Raw genomic sequence first — 21,125 nt, 5'->3', positions numbered from 1 at the left:
CACCTATGGTAGGCTTGTCCTACCTCCCTCTATTCCAGCAGAAGTTTCAGACTCTTTTGGTCCGTTCGAACTGTGAAAGTCCTACCCAAGAGGTAGTGGCGCCATTTCTCTACAATCATCACAATAGCCATCAATTCTTTTTCGTAAATTGGTTTGGCTGAGGACCTGGCCTACTGCCTAACAATTTACTGAAAAACGTTATTGGCCTTTCAAACTGTAACAAAAACAGCACCAACACCATGACCACAAGCGTCGGTTTCTATTACAAATGGCTTCCTGAAATTGGGCATGACTAGTACAGGGGATTTAGTCATTGCCTCTTTCAAATTCTGGAAAGCTGTTGAAGCAGCCTCATTCCATCTAAAACAGTTCTCCTTAAGATGTTGAGTTAATGGTTGAGCAATGTGAGCGAAATTCCGGATGAATTTCCAGTAATATCCAGTTAAGCCCAAAAAGCCACGAAGTTCTTTTAAATTGCGGGGTTGAGGCCAAGCACACATAGCCTGGACTTTGTCATTGTCCACTACAACACCCTCAGCCGAGATTATATGGCCCAAGTAAGCTACTGATCTATGGCCAAACTCGCATTTCTTGCCATTGATGTATAGTTTCTACTCACGCATGACCCCCAAAACAGTGGCCAAATGCTCAACATGTTCATCCATATTCCTGCTGAATACCAGCACATCATCAAAAAAAAAACTAAAACGAATTTACGAAGGAAAGGGCGGAATACCGAGTTCATTAATGACTGGAATGTGGCCGGGGCGTTGGTTAGACCAAATGGCATGACAAGGAACTCATAATGGCCATTATGAGTGCGGAATGCGGTTCTAGGCACATCACCTTCTCGGACTCGTATCTGATGGTAGCCAGACTTGAGGTCCAGTTTAGTGAACATTGCTGCCCCCTGTAACTCGTCTAACAGCTCATCAATGATTGGAATCGGGTATTTTTCTGGCACTGTACTTTTATTCAAGGCTCGGTAATCCACACAGAAACGCCAAGAGCCATCTTTCTTCTTAACCAAGAGGACTGGGCTTGAGTATGGGCTCGATGAAGGGCGGATGATTCCTGCTTGAATCATTTCACCTACCAATTTCTCAATCTCATTCTTCTGGATGTGGGGGTACCGGAAGGGCCTCTCATTAATAGGATTAGTGCCCTCACGCAGCACTATTGTGTGTTTTATGTCTCTTTGAGGAGGCAAACCTTCTGGGCATTCAAACACCTCCCTGAACTGGTTCAAAGTGAGCTGTAAAAATTCAGGAACACTAGGTCCAGACTTAGATATAGGACCATCTTCTTCCATCTCACATAATTCCACCAAGAAGCTCGTTCCTTCCTTCGAGAGAGTCCAAATCATTGCCTTAAGAGAAATGCCAGTCCGTCCAAGCGACGAGTCTTCCTGCAAAGTCACTCTGGCCCCTCCTAAATCAAACTTCATCAATTGAGGCTTCCAATTAGTGGCAATGGTGCCCAGTTTCTCAAGCCATTGGATACCTAAAATGACATCCGCATTTCCCAACGTAAGTGTTAGGAAATCTTCCACCACCGTGAGACCTTGGAGGTGAGGGGTCACTCCTCTGCACTCACCATCCCCTTTGACAGATTCGCTGTTGCCCAGTTTCACCCCAACCCTGCCATGCCAAAAACAATCAAACCCAACTCCTCCACCGCTTTAGTTGACACGAAGTTATGGGTAGCTCCGGGGTCTATCATGACCACTACGTCTTTACCATTAATTGACCCATGCAGCTTCATCGTTTTCGGATTTGTGATACCCACCAACGAATTTAAGGAGATGATCGGTGGCGGATCCACGGGATTGATGGGTGTTTCTTCTCCCACTTCCACCACGGCCAATTCGCCAGTCCCTTCTTCCTCTAAAGCCTCCTCTTCCGATATCAACACGCTGAGCTCTCTCTTCTTACAACGGTGGTTCACACTCCACTTATCGTCACACCGGAAACACAAACCCATCTCACGTTTCTGCCGGAGTTCCTGCTCACTCAATCGCCTCATACCTCCTGTGTTTGGTGTTCAATTGTTCTTTTGGGGTGTCGTGGTTTTCTGGAAAAAAGAGGATAAATTAGGCTGGTAGTTGAGCTGTGAAGGGGTTGAGTGTGTGAGGTATTGTCTGGGTTGGAAATTGGTTATGAGTTTGTTGGGCTGGGCCCATTTTCTGGCTCCATACTTAAGCTTCTCCTCCACATTTACTGCTAGCTCCATGGCATCATCAAGACTGATGGGCCTCAACAACCTCACATCAGCCCGAATGTCATCCCTCAGCCCAGTCATAAATCAACTTAGGGCTACTTCTTCCATCAACCCATCTAGAGGAGCCATTAATTCAACAAACTTCCTCTTATACTCAAATACAGACAAGTTACTTTGCTGAAATGCCATCTACTGCTCATAGAGGTTTCTAGAAGCAACCGTTCGAAATTTGCAAAGGAGAAGAGTCTTCAATTCCTCCCATCGCGTTATCCTCCGACAACGGTGCTCGTATTGAAACCACAAAATAGCATCATCCTCCAACGCCACCACGGCGGCCTCCAAGCTATCCTTTGGGCTCAAACGGTAAAAATGGAAATATCGCTCTGCCCTAAGAATCCATCTATCGGGGTTGGTGCCATCAAAACCCGGTAAGTCCAACTTCTTCATTCTCCAGCTAGTCCCGTAATCTCCTGAGTTTTGGTGAGATGATTCGCCGAATTGCGGTCCCAATTCCAACAAACACACCGTGTCCGGGAGGTGGGCCTATGGTGGTGGTCTGTCCCCAGATTGGGAGTTTTGTTTCAAACCCTCGATTTCTGATTGAAATCGATGTGCAAACTTCTCAAAACGGTCTTCGGCGTTTTTAGCGGAAGCCCCAATGGCTGCCATTACAGAGGTCAACCCAGACTCCAGAGATTCTAGACGTTGCGCGTTATTTATATGGGGCATCATCCGGTCACCGGAATCGACCGCTCTGATACCAATTTTCTAGGACTTAGGATTAATTAGATTGTATAAGCAGATTTGCAAAAGGATAGAGCAGTAATTGGTTGTAATATTTAATCACAGTAATCAAATATTACAGATAGGCCTTCTTTCGAGAGGAAGGTGCTCTCCAAATGCTACTCAATTTTCAGGATGCCCTTTACATCATCATAGCATCCAATATATACTGCTTACAGCAAGCAAGCTTCTACAAGGATCCACAACATCCCCCCTTGCTAACAAAATATTATTCTCTAAACAAAAAGACTAACAAACCCTTATAACCCCCTAACAGAATTACAAAAACTCAAACAGATTTATTAAAAGCAAATAAAATATCTTGGGCTGAAAAACGCATCTTCCTTTACTTGATTTGCTAGCGCTTCTTCCTAGCATAAGTCACCAGAATTGGAGGCTTGGGCTGATTCCTTGCATAAAGACGGATTTGAAAATTCTTTTCTTAACTAGAGACGGATTTTAAATTCCGTCTCTAATATTTCTTTCACTTATTATCAATTATGTGAGTACAAGTAAACAAATAATATTAGGTATAGTTGGTAAGAGTTTCACTATGTGACTTTGAGGTCACGGGTTCGACTCATACCTATTGCGATTCATGAGATTGGGGATTCAAGGAGCCTTACATGCAAAGCCGAGTCGGGTTGACCTGAGTGAGGTCGAAACAAATAGCATATATTTTTAGACACAAAATTATTTTTTCCGTTTCTAAATTTAGAGACAGATTTTATTTTTTCCCGTTGCTTATATGAGCGATGGATTTTTTTTTTTTCCGTTGCTATATTTAGAGACGGATTTTTTTTCTGTTGCTAATACCAGCGACAGATTAATATAATCCGTTGCTAAAACCAGTGACCGAAATAAAAATCCGTTAGTTCAGCAACAGAAAACAAATACAACGTCGCTAGTCTCATTTAGGGAAAAGAGTTTTGCCAACGGAGTAATTCCGTTTCAAAATCTGTCGCTACTTATACTTAGCGACAGAAAAGTACAATCTAGCAACGGATTTGATCTGTTGCTAAATGTCTATTTTTTTGTAGTGATTAGTGAACATGAAAAAGATGAACTATACCTTAAAATCCCTATTGTCGTATAAATTTTCGATTGTGTTGATAAAAGAATACTACTCCCTCCGCCCACAATTATCTGCAACATTTGCCATAAATGGGTGCTCTCTATTATGTGCAACAAATTTTTTTCTTTCCTCTTTTAGTAAATTTTAAAGAGTAAAAAAATCATCTTACCCTTACTTTTATTTTTTAACTTTGTTTAACATCTTCTAATTATACTCAATTTTTCACCTTTTTCCCACTCATAAAAGGGGCCCCTCAATTTCACCTTTTTCCCACTCACTTTAACCCACCCAAAAACAAAAAAATAAGGGACCACTTCTTTCCCTCATTTTTCCCACTTAATTAAACCCACCCAAACTTAATTAAACTCCATTAAAAGTTTGCCTAGGAGTCCGCAAAAAGGATGTTTGGTGCAGATAATCGTGGGCGGAAGGAGTACTTCAAATTCCAATTTTTTGTGATACTATCAAGACAAAAAAAAAATTGCTTTTTTTTTGGTGTGATCTTGAAATTAGGTTTCTTATGAGCGACTTTACGTATATCTATATATTGTTTTTAAATTTTCCACTAAAAAAAAACCAAAAAATAAATTAAAATAAACCCAAAAATTAGAAAAAAAAAAAAAAGTGAACCAAACCGGTTCAAAGGAAAATGAGAAATAAATAATTTCCTTCCAAGTCAACATTTAGCTAGTTTTGAAATTAAAATTTATAACTAGCCGTTTTAGTAAATATTTTTATAAAATTAGTCATTTTGATAAAAGATCCCAAGTATTACCCCCCTGTCGGAGGAATCAATGTATGAATCCAACTCTAAAGATATTACTTTTAAATACATCATTTCTAAAATATTATTTCACAAATAAGTACTCCAATAGTCCTTTAAATGAAAGGGTACTATCATCACTGAGAGCTCCAGTAGAATACATTCCAAGCTCCCTTTCACCATGGTAGATAAGTTCTACGTACAAAAGCTACAATTTATACTATAATTTTTATAGCTCCACTCATTGATGAACTAATCCAATTGAAATCTATAATCCAATAGATAGAAACACAGAGAAGCAAAGAACAATACCCCATCGTAATCTGAACCATCTTCTCACCCAAGACATCACATGTCCACCACTCCACCCGTCTCCAACATGACATTTGGAAACTAATCAACAAAATCTTCGGGATTCAATTGAAAATACGAATTACTCAGTAATATCTTTGATTAGAGTAGTAGCACACATTAATGCAACATGCATTACAACTAAAATAAAGTGAATATATTACTTTTGTTTCAATTTCTTAAACATCTCAAACAAATTTACCAACTTGCAGAATACGCATTACAAAGTCAAGCAAAAAAAAAACAATACTTTTACAGCAATATGATACCAGAAAACACATCATGCAGGAGAGTTCAAAGTAAGAGGAGAGAGTTGGAGGTCTAGAATCAAACACAGCCATTTTTACCAATAAAAGCTCTGCAATGGTGAAACTCTCAACTGTCTCAACTGTGGACACTCAAGATACGTAGCATGCACCTTCTCCACGTGGCACATCGCATTGGTCGCTTTCCCATTAATTTCCTTAACAATATTGTTTACTCACATGCATATATATACAAAAATAACTTAAAACAAATAAATCACGGATACACAAACTAGTTTAAACTAAATTGCTTTCAAATTCAGCAAGACAAACTAGTTCAAACATGTTTCATATGCACACAAAAAATGAACTAGTACTGATCTTGCCTGTCATTACAAAGAGTAAATGAAAGTACTTATATCCACTATCAATATAATACTTGCTATCAAATTCAAAGTATAGCCTTTACAAAAGTTGTAACTGTGTTCTCTTATTGAGACTTTCTATACTATACCATAGTAATTGTTACTATACCACTAGAATGCAGAGCCTAGTAGCCTACACACCTTGTAGATAAGGGTGTTCCAAAGCCCTCTCAGCTGTAATCCTCTTGCTTGGGTCAACACTGAGTAATTGCTATATGCAAACAAAAAATTAAGTGACTTAAATTAGAAACTTATTAATACAAGTTTATAAATTGGCATTTATCTAGTATTTAAAATAATAAGTGACAAATTATTATACCAATATAAGATCCCTGCCTTCAAAATCCAATTCAGCACTAATTTCACCTTCAAGTTCCTTCAATCCAAACACAAAAGGTATAAGAATTGATAAACAAAACTTGAAAACTTGGTAACAACAAAATCAATATACCTTTTCAAAGAATTGTGGCATATCAGTAGGATAGTTTGGGAGGGAACACACTCCAGCCCATGTTGCTTCAGTTGGGGTTCCCAACTTCCTGATGAAATACGTTAGGACATAAGTTAATAAATCATTTAAAATGCACCAAAATCTATAATGTACAACAAATTATAATATGAACATATTTACTTGAAAATTTGTTGGATGACATGGAGCTCGGATTCGGGATTATTTTCAACAAGTGGCCTAGCCATCAAAAATTCATAGAAGAGACATCCTACCGACCATAAGTCCACTGCGGTTGTGTAGTTTACACTACCAAGTAAAATCTCTGGTGCTCTGTATTGGAGTGTCACTACCTATAAAATCAATGGGAAACAATTTTATTACAATAATGCTATTTCCCAACTAAACATTTCAAAAACCAAAATTACAATACATATAATACCAAAAATACAAACCTGTGGGGTATGTGAACCACCAACAAACTTTGAAGAACCAAAATCAGCAAGCTTGAGCTTCTTGAGCTGCTTTTCTCCAACTGTAATTTTTTGAACTAAAATATTTTCTGGCTTCACATCTCTATGTATGATGCCTTTTTTATGCAAATATGACAGTGCATCAAGAATTTCCTTCACATTTTTCTACAAAAAAATAATTTATGTTAGACATTTTAATATGCTTTTTTTATAATTGATCAAACATAAATAAAGATAAAAATGATAAGAATAATACCTTTATCTCAGAAGGAGATTGATAAGCATTTGGGTTCGTCTCCAATTCACTTTGCAAATCGTATGGCACATATTCCATCACTAAGTTTACACTACTTGGTGAAATAAAGATTTTTTCCAGCCTATTACCACCAATAAAATAGAATATCATAAGCTAACAATAAAATAGAATACATAAGCTAATGCAGAGAATGAACATTACAATGATTAGAGAGATAGAATTTCACCTAACAATATTTTCATGTTGGGTGTCCATTAGAATAGACATTTCTCTGACCAAACTTTTAGTGAGTTCATTATTCTGCAATTCAATCACCTTCATAGCAAATTGTTGTTGCTTCTCCACATCAGTAACTGTGAAGACTGCACCATAAGCTCCACTGTTTAGAAAATCTCCAATTTCGTACTGATTTCCATTAGTAGGAACTTCTTCAGCATGTTGTTGACCTATGAAACCTCCTTGTTTAATTTCCTTAAGTTCTTGTTTAATTTCTTCAAGTTTTTCCAAGATCAGTGATTCTATTTGTTCTTCCATCTACAATGAAAGAAAGAAGTATAAATAGCAGAGCAGAGAATGGGTTTGGGTGAGGAGAGATAACGTGTGGGTCCTAGTGAAAAGACTAGTCAGTGAGTTGTTTTGATAAAACAAGCAACTTTACTATTCAATTGGCACTAGTATAATTATTCACTGTATTTTTTAATAAAGATTTCAGATATTTGACCCTTTTTTTTTTTAGAAACAGGGAAATTAATTTATATTAAACCAAACATCAGGAACATACTTACAACAGTACCAATGCAAGCTCCCCAAAAGATTACACAACCAAAGAAGAAACTGATCTAAACTAGCCGAAATAAGACCAAAACTATGCATTACATGCATTACTAATGTAATGCATAGATATTTGATCCAACTGTAGAAAATAGGAGAACTAGGTAAGAAAAACACACCAAAACACGATAGGATGATCGAAAATCGATCGATTGATCAGAAAAAAACAAGCTCGCACAATCAATTAAAATATAAAGAACAGAAATCAAGTTTTCAAATATAGCTTGATCAAAATTTAATGCAAACTGTAGGAATATTGTGCAACAAATGGAAAAATTGTGCGATTACAAACAAAATTCAAATTACAATATCACACCTAGATGCATTACTTCAGATTTTGATGAACAATTGAAAATCGAGTAATTCAGAAGGTATATTAACCCATTAAATCAAAAAACAGTAATCAATTTCTTTATATATATATTACCAAAATTCACATATTAAGCAGTAAAATTAATACCAAGAATTTGTTCTACAATATGACAAAATGAATGAACCAATAAATTAAACACCCACTTGATTTTCTCTCATAATTCACCATTAATAAGCAATAAAGAATATTCAATCAACCCAGAAAATCGAAAATGCAGAAAATAATAGAGAGATTATCAAAGGAAAACAGCAAAATTGTAATAATAAGAGTAGAAAATGTCAAAATGAATGAACCAAGAAATTCAACACCCATTTAATTCTCTCTCACAATCCGCCATTAATAAGCAATAAAGATTGTATAATCAACCCAGAAAATCGAAAATGCAGAAAATAATAGAGAGGTAATCAAAGAATTACAGCAAAATTGAAATAATAAGAGTAGAAAATGTCAAAATCTTACAGCAGAGTTGGTGGGCTTAGATTCTTGATCATTGTTGTCATCGACTTTCTCCATCTTTATCTTCTTGCTTGCCTTTGAATTTACAATTCTCAGAAAATTTTAGAACAAAGAATTTTTGTATTTCTTTTGTATTTTTGTGAGAGCAATAAATTGAAGTGGTTTATACTTTATATTACTGGCTCGCGCTCTTTTTTTTTTGTTTTTTTTTTTTTATATACTAGCTCCGTTTTTTTTTTATGTGCAACTTTTGCCATTTTAGTCCGCTTACAATTATGTGCAACTTTCTATTTTCTTTCTATTTTTAGTAAACAAAAACCCTAAAAATTACAAATGTACCCTTACTTAAAAATTCAGATTTTCTTAATGTTACCCTTATCTTATTTTAATCACAATAACTTTTTTATCTAATCTAAAATCATTAACCTAATTTTACCCACCCATTTACTCATCTCCTAGTCTACCCACCACCCATGCACCCTCTTCATCTCTGCTTCACCCTCTTCATCTCTTCAACTCTTTCACCTTCACCCTCTTCATCACCCTCCTCCCTCCCAAGAGTCACGACCACCGCCCCTCCCACTACCATTCTCTCTCCTCCTTCACAACCACCTTCCATCCCATCGGCTTTCTGCTCCCTATGACCACGGCTTTCTGCTTCCTATGACCACCGGCTTTCTCTCTTCATCTTTTTTTTTCGTTTTTTTTTTTGGGTGATTTATGTTCAAATTTTCTAGGTTTTTTTTTTTCGATTTTCTGAGTTTCGAATTTCTGGGTTTTGATTTCGATTTCCTGAGTTTTGATTTTCTAGGTTTTGATTTTGTATTTCTGGGTTTTGATTTTCTGGGTTTTGATTAAGGGGGTGGGTTAGGATTAAGGGGTGGTGGGTGGGTTAGGATTAAGGGGTTTTCTACGGGTGGATTGCTAAACATCGCCCGCAAATCTCCACATAAAGCCCACAAAATTCACTTGATTTGACAATATTGCCCTTAACATAAAAAATAAAAAAAAAAAAAAAACACACTCACACTCTCATCACCAAACACTCATCTTCTTTCTACATCTCTCTTAAAAAAAATTCAAACTACGGCAATGTCAAGGCGGCAAGACAAAGAATTGGCAGCGGCTGCGGCGGAGGGAAGGAAGGCTCACGGTGGCAAGGTATTTTTGTTGTCTTTAATTTAAAAAAAAAAAAAAAAAAAAAAAAAAAAAAAAAAACGATCGTTATAGGCGGGGCGCTTGGCCAGGACGCCCAGCCCTGGTGGTGGCGCTAGATCCGGCTGCCAGAACGACTGGGCTGGTGTCTGGGCTGGACGCCCAGCCACGGTTGTGGCGTTTTTGTTAAGCGCCGCTGCCGTGGCCGGGCGTCCAGCCTATACGCCAGCCCAGGCAGCCGGATCTAGCGCCACCACAGGGGGTTGGGCGTCCTGGCTAGGCGCCGCCCTTGTGGTAAATTTTTTTTTTTATGTTTTTTTTATATGTATAATATATTTTTTGTTTTCGGAAAATCAGAAATATTTTATTTTTATGTCTAATATATTTTTTTTTATGTATAATATAATTTTTTGTGTTAATTTTGTTTATGTGTTAAGTTTTTTTAAGTGTTAATTTTTTATTGTCTAATATATTTTGTTTTTGAAAATCAGAATTTTTTTTGAAAATCAGAATGTTAATATATTTTTTGTGTTAATATTTTTTTTAAGGGTTAGTAAATTTGTTTTTATTTTTGTTTTATGTTTATATACTACGATATTTTCTATGTGTTGGTTTTTTATTCTTTAATTTTTTTAAGTGTTCTATTAATTTATTTTTTATGTTAATTTATTTTTTATGTTCATTTGTTAGTGTTTTTAGTTTATTTGATTTGGTTTTTCGTAGTTATTTGTCTTAATTTTTTTTTTTATGTTTATATATTTTTTAATTTTTTGTAGGTGTCGCAGTTTCGTCCTAGAGTGGGGAAGAATATAAATATTAGAAGTAGAAACTATTCGATGGAGAGGTCGGGGCCCAGACACGTTAAATCCCGTGGTATTTCGGCCTCGGCTCGTAGAGAACGGGTTCACCGTTGGGATGAGGACGAAGATGATGATGGTGAGGAGGAGGAGGAGGAGGGCGCATATGAGGATGTGGACGATGGGAGTGGACCATATGATGATTACGGTCCATTCAGTCAGAGGCTTGATGACATGTACGAGACGCATATGGTAGAGGTGCGTAAGGGTAGAGATGGTAGGTTTGTTAGTAAATCTGGAACATCATCTGCGTCCACCGTGTCTGGGGTAAGCAGAAAACGGTCGATGGTCGTTAATGATTCTTGGGTTGTTAGGGGTGAGGTGCCCGGGGGGCCTGTAGATGGGAGTATGATTCCTAGCTTTCTAGGACACATAGCTACCCGTATCTGGGAGGACCAAGAGAGGGCTTTGGTGACGGGCTTGTTGAAATGCCAAACCCGGGAAAAGACTTGTAACTTTTTGAGAACATGGGCTGAGGCTTGGCCGGTGGAGAGCGAGATGTTCGAGCGACTGCAGGGCACTGGGGTGAATCACCTTCCTGCCACCATGCACGATCGGATTGACTCTACGCTGATCACGACTTTTGTTGAGCGATGGCAGCCGGATACGAACTCTTTCCACCTTCCGTTCGGTGAGATGACGATCATGTTGCATGACGTCGAGGCCATTCTTGGGATTCGCGCAGAGGGTAAACGACTATCTGTTGTGACTGATGCGGATCAGGCAGATTTGCTGGCGGAGCTGTTGGCGGTGGACAGGGCTGCGCTGTACACCGGGGCGCTTGGTGTTTGGGATCACGGCGGTGTGAAGATCGCATCCGTGTTGCAGCGTTGTTTGCACCACAGTGCACGTAGGACGCATGACGCACAGCTGGCTGCTTATGTTTTTCTTCTCCTCGGGTGTACCTTGTTTCCGGATAAGAGCGGAAACAAGCTCAGGCCACGCGACATAGTTGATGCGTATGAGCCCGACAGAGTAGGCCAGTTTTCTTGGGGGTCGGCTACGTTGGCGTATTTGTATCGCCAACTAGGATTTTCGAGTCGGGCTGACGCGGCAGGTATCACTGGGTGTCTAACTTTATTGCAGACCTGGATATACGAGTATTTTCCTGCATTGTGACCACACCGTGACCCGGTTCCTATTGATGATGGGATGCCGCGTGCGTGTGCGTGGAGTCCGCGGTTGGAGAAGAATTCCGTTACCCGCCTCCGATCGATACGGTTATTGCTTGACAGGATGTCCCCCTTAAAGGTAAAGTGTATAAATTATTTCTAAATTTATACTGTAATGCATTTATCATATGTGTCTTACTAATTTGAAAAATTACGTGCAGGTGAACTGGATGCCTTTCGGCCCGAACCCTAGTAACAGAGTACCCAAGACCCTCTACACGGGACTCATTCAGTATCGTGAGATCGTGGAGGCATACATGCCCCAGCGCAGTCTTCGCCAGCTTGGATTCGTCCAAGTTGTCCCTCCTCCACCAGCATGGCCGAGTAAGGCGGTCTAATCTGCATCGTCGAAGGAGTAAGTCGTCCAATGGCCGGATAGCATGATTGCCACGTGGGAGCAGTTTCCGATGGTTGCCCGCTTATGGACTGCGGAGTTGCAGAGGCCGCCAACTGGGGTGCCTCCCATGTGTGACCACTACTACATGGAATGGTACAATCGGTATTTGCACCCGAGGTTGATTGGAGACCTCAACCATGGCGACCACACTGATGCTCATGATATGCCACCGCCCACTGCCGTGGAAGCGGTATGTCTCATAAAACATTTATTGTTGTGTTTTTTGTAAGTGCTATATATCATTATTGAATTTCATTTTTTTTTTTTTGTTGTGTGTAGTGGATGGGAAAGATAATGCAAGGCGTACAAAAATTCTCTCTGGAGAGGGACAGCATAAGTGTAGCAGGGAGAGCTGCTATTGATGAGTTGGAACAGACCCTTGCGCGTTGGGAGTCGGCGTCAAAGAGGGACTACTGATGTTTTTGGCAATTTATTTGTAGAACACTTTTTACATTATAATATAAGTTTGTGAAATAGGACATTATCTTTGCACTTTGCAGAATTTAAAATTATCGTTTTAGTTTTTAACATTTGACATTTTCGTTTCAGTTTTTAACATTTGACATTATCTTTTTACTTTGTAACGCGCAAAGTATGCATGCAAGATATAAATGTAGTCAACAGTACAATACAAGGATAATAAGCAACGCAAAAATAAGGTTACATAGAAATAGTGTACCCATGAAAAACTAAAAAGCGGCTAGGGCGTTCCATTAATGGATCCGGTCATGATACAGCGCATCCCAACCCTCTACGCTTGTTGTGCGAATGGCGTACCACTGAGGTATGATCAGTGGCACAGGAAAATCGGATGACAGGTCCAGTCGGATGAAATGTTTGTATGACGACCCAAGAAATGCAATAGCTAACTCTCTGACCGGTGTAGTGACGGTCTCACGCGAAGACCAAGGGAGAACCGTTGTACAAGGATAATAAGCTCGACTATGCAATCCCAGCCCGAAATGCATTACTGCACACTTGTAAATGTTTGCAACGGCAAAGAGATCTAGTGGCGCGTCGAAATAGTGATTTTGACCGCAAGGTCCTCCTCCCCACCGGATACGCCGCAGAGCACTATCCAAGCCGTCCTGGTACACATGACGATAAACATCTCGGTTAGAGGCAATTTCACTGTACATCAACTGACGCACTAAACCGTAGTTGTCTTCGCCCATCTGAAACACATCAGCCACGACCCGGAATCCGCAGTTACCATCTCCAACTACATCATTCCACCCGTCCAAGTATGAAATGATGATGTTAGGTATCCTATCCTTGTATGGAAACTGATCAATATCAAATCTTCCTGTTGAACATATCATTAAACACAGTGAACAAGTCAGCAGTAAACTCAAAACCATCATAAAACGTAAATTAAAGTAAGTTATTGTACCAGTGCCGAGCATATTCACAGACGAAGAAGACTGGCTACGACTGGATGACGATGTACGACCACGACCACGACCACGAACGTACTCAAACGCACTCCTGTTCCGCCGTTGGCGACCTCTAGGTCGCTCGACCCCTTCAGGTTCCTCGTGATCTAAGCAAGACGTGTTGAACATGTCATGAAGTACGTGAGTAGCATCACGAATAATAGAAGGATGACTAGAGGACACTCGGTCATACATCGAACGAAACTGCTCCAACTTCTCTTGTTCATGGTCGACCGTTTGTGTATCTGCATGCTCACCAATAACGAGCGTCCGCCAGAATGGATCAACCTGATCAACATGTAACGACGTCCTATCTTGGGTAATTACGCGATGAATGGTGCATGCGCAAGGTAATCCATGAGTTACTGATATAGCACATCCACACCGAACATCCACTTCATCAGCCAAATCCCTCATCCTGTTGTGCTCGGTCAGAATCAACCCCAAGTAGTAGTGTGACACACGACCATGGAGAATCTTAAATATGAAATGGCCATACATCATACCATGTCGCCGCCTAGAGTCCTCGAGAGAGTTCTTGATGTCGTTCTTCTGAGTTTCAATTGCCTTGTTTATTCTCTCGAACAGTGTATCCAGAGCAACGGTGGAAGAATCAGTCCAGTCCTTCGTAGCTCTATGAGCGCTCTCAACTCTACATGTTGTAGTGTTTCCAAAATGAAGTACTTGGTTTGTCCAATATTTGACAAACTTTTCCCTGTGAGGTACCCACTGCTGCATCACATATATAGTTTACCACTGCCGGACACCATTGGTACGAATCCCTAAAGTTCTCCAAGGCTCGATCGTACTCTGCCTCTGTGGTAGCTTGCAGGATCTTCCGCCACTTACCATTTACCAATCTCTCTACACTTTCCAAATTCTTGTTGAAAAGGTTGTAGGCTTTCACTTTTACACAGTTGTTGATGTGCCATGTGCACAATAAGTGCTTCGATTTTGGAAACAGCTCTGCTATGGGGGCAAAGAGACCTCCCTCACAATCACTGACGATGGCTGATGGCTGAACGTTAGGGCCGATGTAGTTTCTCAGCTTCTCCAAGACCCAATGATAACTCTCAGCCGTCTCATCCTTGATAACTGCATGACCAATCAGAAAGTTCTGGTTCGTTGGAGTCATCCCAATCATCTCAACTAGTGGGAACCTGTACTTGTTTGTCTTGTACGTTGAATCGGTCAAAATCACAGATGGCCAAGACTTGATCATATTAGCATAATCAGGATGCACAAGGAATAGATGAGTCACCTCCGCTGTATCTTCATCAGAATCAAACCAGAACATGTAACCACGTGCTTGTGCCTGGTGTAGAAGCTGTTGTATAGGGTTCCTTCTCTCTGGCCGTTCAAACCTCAGTTTCTGTCTGACATTGTAGATGTGTCTTCGATTTGGCTGGTCTTCAGGAAATTCTCTAGCATGGATGCTAATATTTTAGCAGGCTTCATGAAGGTTCAATGGGCACTCAAGAGGGGGGGGGTGAATTGAGTGTTAAGTAATCGTTAGCGATTTTTGCTTCTTTTCGGATTATGTGTAAGGAACCAGTTGTGCTGGTTCCCTTATGCAGCGGAATAAAACAAAGCAATAAAGAACACCACAGATTTAACGAGGTTCAGCCAACTCTGGCCTACGTCCTCCTATCCTAAGTCCTTTATTAATCTACTCCGAAAAATAAAGACAAAGAACACTCTACTGTTTCCCTACTCCGGAAACCAGTAAACCCCACACTCTACTCCGAATGTGCTCTAAACTTACCCTCGTAAGTTCCTAGTGTGTTTGAACTCACAAACACTCACCAAGTCTTCAACCCCTCTGTCAAAGACTTAATACAAGATCAAGAACTCTCTAATGATCTAACTCTCAAAAGTCAAATAGAGAAAAACGTTAAAACACTATTATGCTCTTGTGTATCACTTAATAATTGAATTAGTGCTTTTAGCTCTCAAAAATAAAACTCTATTAAAATGCGTGAGAGCCGTCTCTGATTATTCAGAATAAGATGTGTTTTATAGGTTAGTTAGCTAAACCCTAGTTACCTTAAATCATGCATATAAGATATATACGATTTATGGTAAGTATTTATCTTAATTGATTTGATCACAAGATAAAATCAATTTAAGATAAAATACTTCCTAGTTTTTAGCTAACCAAAAATATCATCTTTATTCTTAGCTGCTTGGATATATTTTAAATCAATATTTTTCGGAAAATATCTTTTTATAAAATCTTTATAAAAACGGCAGCTTGAATAATCTGTTCAGTTAACCTGGTTCCCTGAACTGAATATGTTATGAAATTTGTTCCAAACCTTGTACCAAATTTCATAACGATATTTAATATACTAAAAGCACTTTATATACTCAATTATATAAGTTATACTACGGAGCATTTACATGAAGTTCCTAAATAACTCTTTGAGTGTAGTCTTCCTTCATGCATTCGTTAAGTCTTGAAAGCTTCCATGAATGAACTCAATTATTGACCAAAGGACCTTCCTTTAAGTTGATCGAAAATCCTTTCAAGCTTCCAGTCTTAGAAATCAACTTAGATACAGTGCATAGCTCATTCATCATCTAACTATTCCCTGTATAAAGATAAGTTAGTTCAACAAATATCTCATATAAGTAATAACTTATCTAGGGAAACAGTGTTCTATTTTAGCTGGTTCCCCCAACTGTATTGAACACTTTCAAAGACCTGTTTCCCTTAGCTGTTTGTCATCATTCAAAACTATCAATCAAAACCCAAGGGACTCAACACTTCACTTGAGCATCACTCATTTCTTTGACAGCCAGTTTTGCACCAGGACTTAAGCCGCTCAGCTGTCGATGACCCACTTCATATACTATTATCTCATGGTTGTGATACCCCCATTTAGAGTAACCCTTCACTTCCCAACCGTCACTACTTACTAGTTGCTGAACCTTTATTCTGAACTCACACCCACAACCTTTCCGCTTTGTTTCAAACCGAGTGGCTGTACTGAAATCTCTTTCTTCTCTTTTGCGATAACGGTCGCATCTCAAAATGCAATCCATTCTACCATCCCGTTGAGATTTATGAGTTGCTACTACCAAGCAAAAACCAGAAGTAATTGCAACCTGTTTAGCCCAATCAATCGCTTTTTGAGCATCTTCGAAGGAACCATCATGTACAAATATCCCACTGTAATCATTTCCGTCTCCACCATAATCGTGCATCAATTTGATATTATATTTAAATACATATACTTATGCAAAGATTAAATTAATACATTTAACAAAACATTAACATATAATTAATACCTACATTTTTAAATTGTAAATTTCCTTTCTATATTTAACGCATAATACATTTAATTTATATATTTACACATAATTAACACAAAATTAAAAACATAATTATGTATAACAGTATTCATACACATACAAAATTAAAACATAATCATGTATAAATGTATTCATACACATAAAAAATTAAAATATAATTATGAATAAAAGTATTCATAAACATGCAAAATTAATACATAATTAATTTTTTTTTAAGTTATTAACACAAATTTCATTTACACATACAAAATTAAATGATAAATTTATTAACAAATATTTAAAACATAATTTCAAATTAAATTTTTTTTTTTTTTACAATTTAAATTTATCACATTTATAAACAAAAAAAAACAAAAAAATTTTAAAAAAAAAGTTACTAGGCGGCGGCGCCTGGCTGGACCACTACCACCATGGCAGTGGCGCCTGGCCAGGACGCCGACACCGTGGGAGTGGCGCTTGGCCAGGACGCCTGGCCTGTGGTGAAAGTGCCTAGCCTAGAAGCCACCACCACAGTTCCAGCGTCCTGGCCAGGCGCCACTCTCACGGTGCCGGCGTCCCAGCCAGGCGCCATTGCCATGGTACCGGCGTCCTGGCCAGGCGCCACAGCCATGGTGGTAGTGGTCCAGCCAGACGCCGGTCGTCATATCGTTAAAACGACGATGTTTTACCTCGTTTTGCTGCGACGACGGCTCTTCGGCGTCCCTCGGCTCTCCGGTCTCCCGCGGCGACCCAGTACGGCTCCACATTTTTCGATGTGAGAATTTTTCGTTTTTGGTAAGATTTCACAAATGGGCAAAAGTGTCAAACCAAGTGTATTTTGTGGGCTTTATGTAGTAATTTGTGGGCGATGTTTAACAAATCCCATCATGTTCTATTTCCTTTCTACATTCAACATGCAAATGTCCAGTTTTCCCACAAAAAGTACAAACTTTGCTGCTAGGTAAATCCATATATTTTTTTCAGTTTTCCTTTCTTTTTGGATTCATAGCCAGGTCCTTCAATTCTTTTGACTTGGGCATCTTTGATCCATTTAGGAGTGATAGTAGGGTCAATACTTCTAGGACCTGCAGGAAAACTCAAGCGTTACTTTCAAGAACCTCGGGATCCTTGGGTTCCTTTGAAGTTGAAGCAATATCAGTTTTCTTTACCCACACTTGCTTAACATTTCTTTTATCATGTTCTATTTCCTTTCAACATTCAACATGCAAATGTCCAGTTTTCCCACAAAAAGTACAAACTTTGCTGCTAAGTAAATCCACATACTTTTTCTGTTTTCCTTTCTTTTTGGATTCATAGCCAAGTCCTTCAGTTCTTTTTACTTGGGAATCTTTGATCCATTTAGGAGTGATAGTAGGATCAATACTTCTATTTTTTCTGTCCTACAGTTCCTTTTCAAGGCGATCCTTATGCGTTTTCAATTTATCAAAATCTATCTTGAGTTTTTCAAAATCAGCATTAAATTTCTACAAAGAATCGTTCGAGGAACTGCTAGAGCTAATATCAGTATTGATAAGTTTGTACTAGGAAAGCTCTACATTTAACATGACATTTCCTTTTTAACTCTTTCAAGCATTTCAGTCATTAGGAGATGTTTATCATATAGCTCTCCAAATCTGGTTTGAATATCATTGCGTGCTGTTCCCAGTCAGGCACGGTGATCTTTCAAGATTTTTAGAACATTTTGACATTCATCGTTCTGCATGCATTCATTGTTCAAATTTTCTTCCATTTCGATCAATAAATCAATCAGCACATCTTTAGACAAAGTTCTAAGCTGAGCAAGATTTAATTTAACATCACATACCTCCTTTTCGAGTTCCTTGAGATCGGCTCTATTGTTATCTGATTTGACCATCAAGCATAAGTTTGCGGTCTCCTCTTCTGGCTGATCCTCATCTTCTTCACTCTCAGAGTCACCCCAGGCAGCGATCATTGCTTTCTTGACATCAGACTTTGAGAAGGGAGTTTTGTACTTCTCTTTCCCTTGTTCCTTAGCCTTGCCTTTTCCCTTCTCAATATCCCACTGGGGACAATCTCTGATGAAGTGGTCTGTAGATCCACACTTGTGACAACCATAGTCAGGTTTGGTGTTGGAAGTCTTCTTCTGGAAGTTCCTTGAGTTCTGATTGTTTATGTTGAACATCCTCTTGAATCTTCTGACCAACATTGCGGCTTCTTCTTCGTCCACTTCAGAATATTCTTCGTCAGCCTTCAGTGCCAGCCCCTTGTTCTTAAGTCCTTTACTATTACTAGTTCCCAAATGTAATTCATGGGTCATAAGGGAACCAGCAAGCTGTTCAATATTGAACTTCGTGAAGTCCTTGGGTTCTTGAAGGGCTGTCACCTTGGCTCTCCATCGCTCATCTTAAGGCAGACTTCTAAGCACCTTTCTCACCTGTTCATCTATAGGAATTTTTCTACCAAGAGATACTAGCTCATTGATAATGTTAGTAAATCTAGTAAGCATTTCCTGTATAGACTCTTTAGGTTGCATCTCAAAACGTTCATACTTTGACATTAATAGGTCAATCTTTGAACGTTTGACTTCATTTGTTCCCTCGTGGGTTATTTGAAGTAAATCCCAGATTTCTTTTATATTCTTACACCCCATAACATGATTGTGTACATGTGGTCCAAGTCTGCAATGAAGTAATTTTACCGCTAAGGCATTAATTTCCATTTTGTGAAAATCTTCCTTTTCATATTCAGAAATAGGTTTAGGAACTAGCTCATTTGCAGCATTGGTTTTGGTAACTTCGAAATCTCCCACTTCGATGACCCTCCAAACCTGGTAATTCTCAGCTTTGATGAAGATCTCCATTATGTTCTTTCAGTACGTGTAGAATTTCCCATTGAACATAGGAGGTCGTTGAGTAGAGTATCCTTCTTCGAGTTTCTCATGAGTACTCAACTACTCATTATGCACCAAGATTTTTCCTCTTCAGGTTTGCCTGATTTCTAGAGGATTATGCTCTGATACTAATACCTTAGAAGAATACTACAAGAGAGGGGGTGAATTGTAGTATAAAGGAATTAGACAACTTTTTGCGGAAATATAAACTAAGCTAAAGGAACTCAAAGTCACACAGAGATATTTTAGCGTGGAAAACTTCTTGGCCCTAACAAAAAGAAAAACCACGACTACTTGGGATTTTAGGAAATCTTTACTAGAATAGGGCAATCAACCTATTACAAGCTATAGACTCTATCTCCAAGTTCCTCAACGAACTTGGAGTTCCCAGCAATAAGTCCCTCGACTTATTGCACTTCTCTTCTCTTTCTCTTCTCTCTCTATCTCTTATGACTTCTCTTGAATTCACTCAAACTCCCCAAACCTCAATTACAACTCTTAGAAAGAAATACTCTAATGAAAGAAAATAAGAAAGTTACAACAAAAGGAGAATGCGACTCTTGACTCTTTGAAAACTAAGAAGATAGAAAATATGATTGAGCAAGGTTATGATCTCCAGAAAACAACTTCTATATTTATAGGAAACCATAGCTTGAATAAGACGCCACACTTACGCCACTACTGTTGCACATCAACGCCACTATCCTCCACCATTTCCAGTGCTTCAATCATGTCCTAAAACTCAGTACACGTTAAACCAACAAGAAACAGTTTCCTCGTTCAGTGGAGAAGACTTAATCAAACACCAGTAGCGCAAGTTTAGGAAGTTAGTTGCAAATACTTTGAAAGATATTTTTTCCAAAAATAAAAGATATTCTTTTAAACAAGAAATCTAAAAAAAAAATATTTTTCATAACTAAGTTTCCTATAAATAAGCAACCTTTAAATTCTATCTTTTAATTAAATGTTTTGTGCATTCTACTAATGTATCAAACTTCAAATAATTATCACTTACATAAAACCTAAAATAAAAAATACTTTAGACTTTATTAATTCTCTTAAGAAGTCTCTGCTCCAATTCTTCACTCTCCAACTTATGTTCCTGCAATGGAACACTACAAACAGTCTTTGCTTTTTGAGCTCCAGTTCCTTTGTCTTAATAACTCTGTAACTTGAACTTAGGCTACACAGTCAAGGAAAACATTAATCCCAAATGTAAGTTTGACTTGTGTTATCATCA

The 21,125-nt window shown here is 38.7% G+C and overlaps 2 protein-coding genes across 3 annotated transcripts; both read right to left on the bottom strand.

The window, feature by feature from the left end:
• Positions 1 to 209: 209 nt before the first annotated feature.
• On the bottom strand, positions 210 to 2,025 carry LOC110739329 (retrovirus-related Pol polyprotein from transposon opus). The gene is made up of 3 exons (XM_021919796.1): positions 1,751 to 2,025; positions 737 to 1,640; positions 210 to 611 (listed from the first exon to the last, which is right to left on the bottom strand). The coding sequence occupies exons 1-3, from the start codon at positions 2,023 to 2,025 to the stop codon at positions 210 to 212; spliced, it is 1,581 nt and encodes a 526-aa protein (XP_021775488.1).
• Positions 2,026 to 5,721: 3,696 nt separating this feature from the next.
• On the bottom strand, positions 5,722 to 8,919 carry LOC110739259 (cell division control protein 2 homolog). 2 transcript variants are annotated; one of them, XM_021919724.1, is made up of 8 exons: positions 8,703 to 8,919; positions 7,266 to 7,573; positions 7,040 to 7,160; positions 6,766 to 6,948; positions 6,494 to 6,663; positions 6,314 to 6,401; positions 6,182 to 6,238; positions 5,722 to 6,073 (listed from the first exon to the last, which is right to left on the bottom strand). In XM_021919724.1, exons 1-8 carry the CDS (start codon positions 8,754 to 8,756, stop codon positions 5,996 to 5,998), a joined length of 1,059 nt encoding a protein of 352 aa, XP_021775416.1. In that variant the 5' UTR covers positions 8,757 to 8,919; the 3' UTR covers positions 5,722 to 5,995. The 2 variants fall into 2 exon arrangements, with proteins under 2 accessions (XP_021775416.1, XP_021775417.1); XM_021919725.1 differs by lacking the exon at positions 8,703 to 8,919 and adding an exon at positions 7,825 to 8,239.
• Positions 8,920 to 21,125: the final 12,206 nt, after the last annotated feature.

The sequence above is a fragment of the Chenopodium quinoa genome, unplaced genomic scaffold, assembly GCF_001683475.1.
Source record: "Chenopodium quinoa cultivar QQ74 unplaced genomic scaffold, ASM168347v1, whole genome shotgun sequence".
NCBI classification, from domain to species: domain Eukaryota; kingdom Viridiplantae; phylum Streptophyta; class Magnoliopsida; order Caryophyllales; family Amaranthaceae; genus Chenopodium; species Chenopodium quinoa.
Note: the sequence above shows the minus strand (reverse complement) of the source record. Positions and strands in the feature narration are given on the sequence as shown.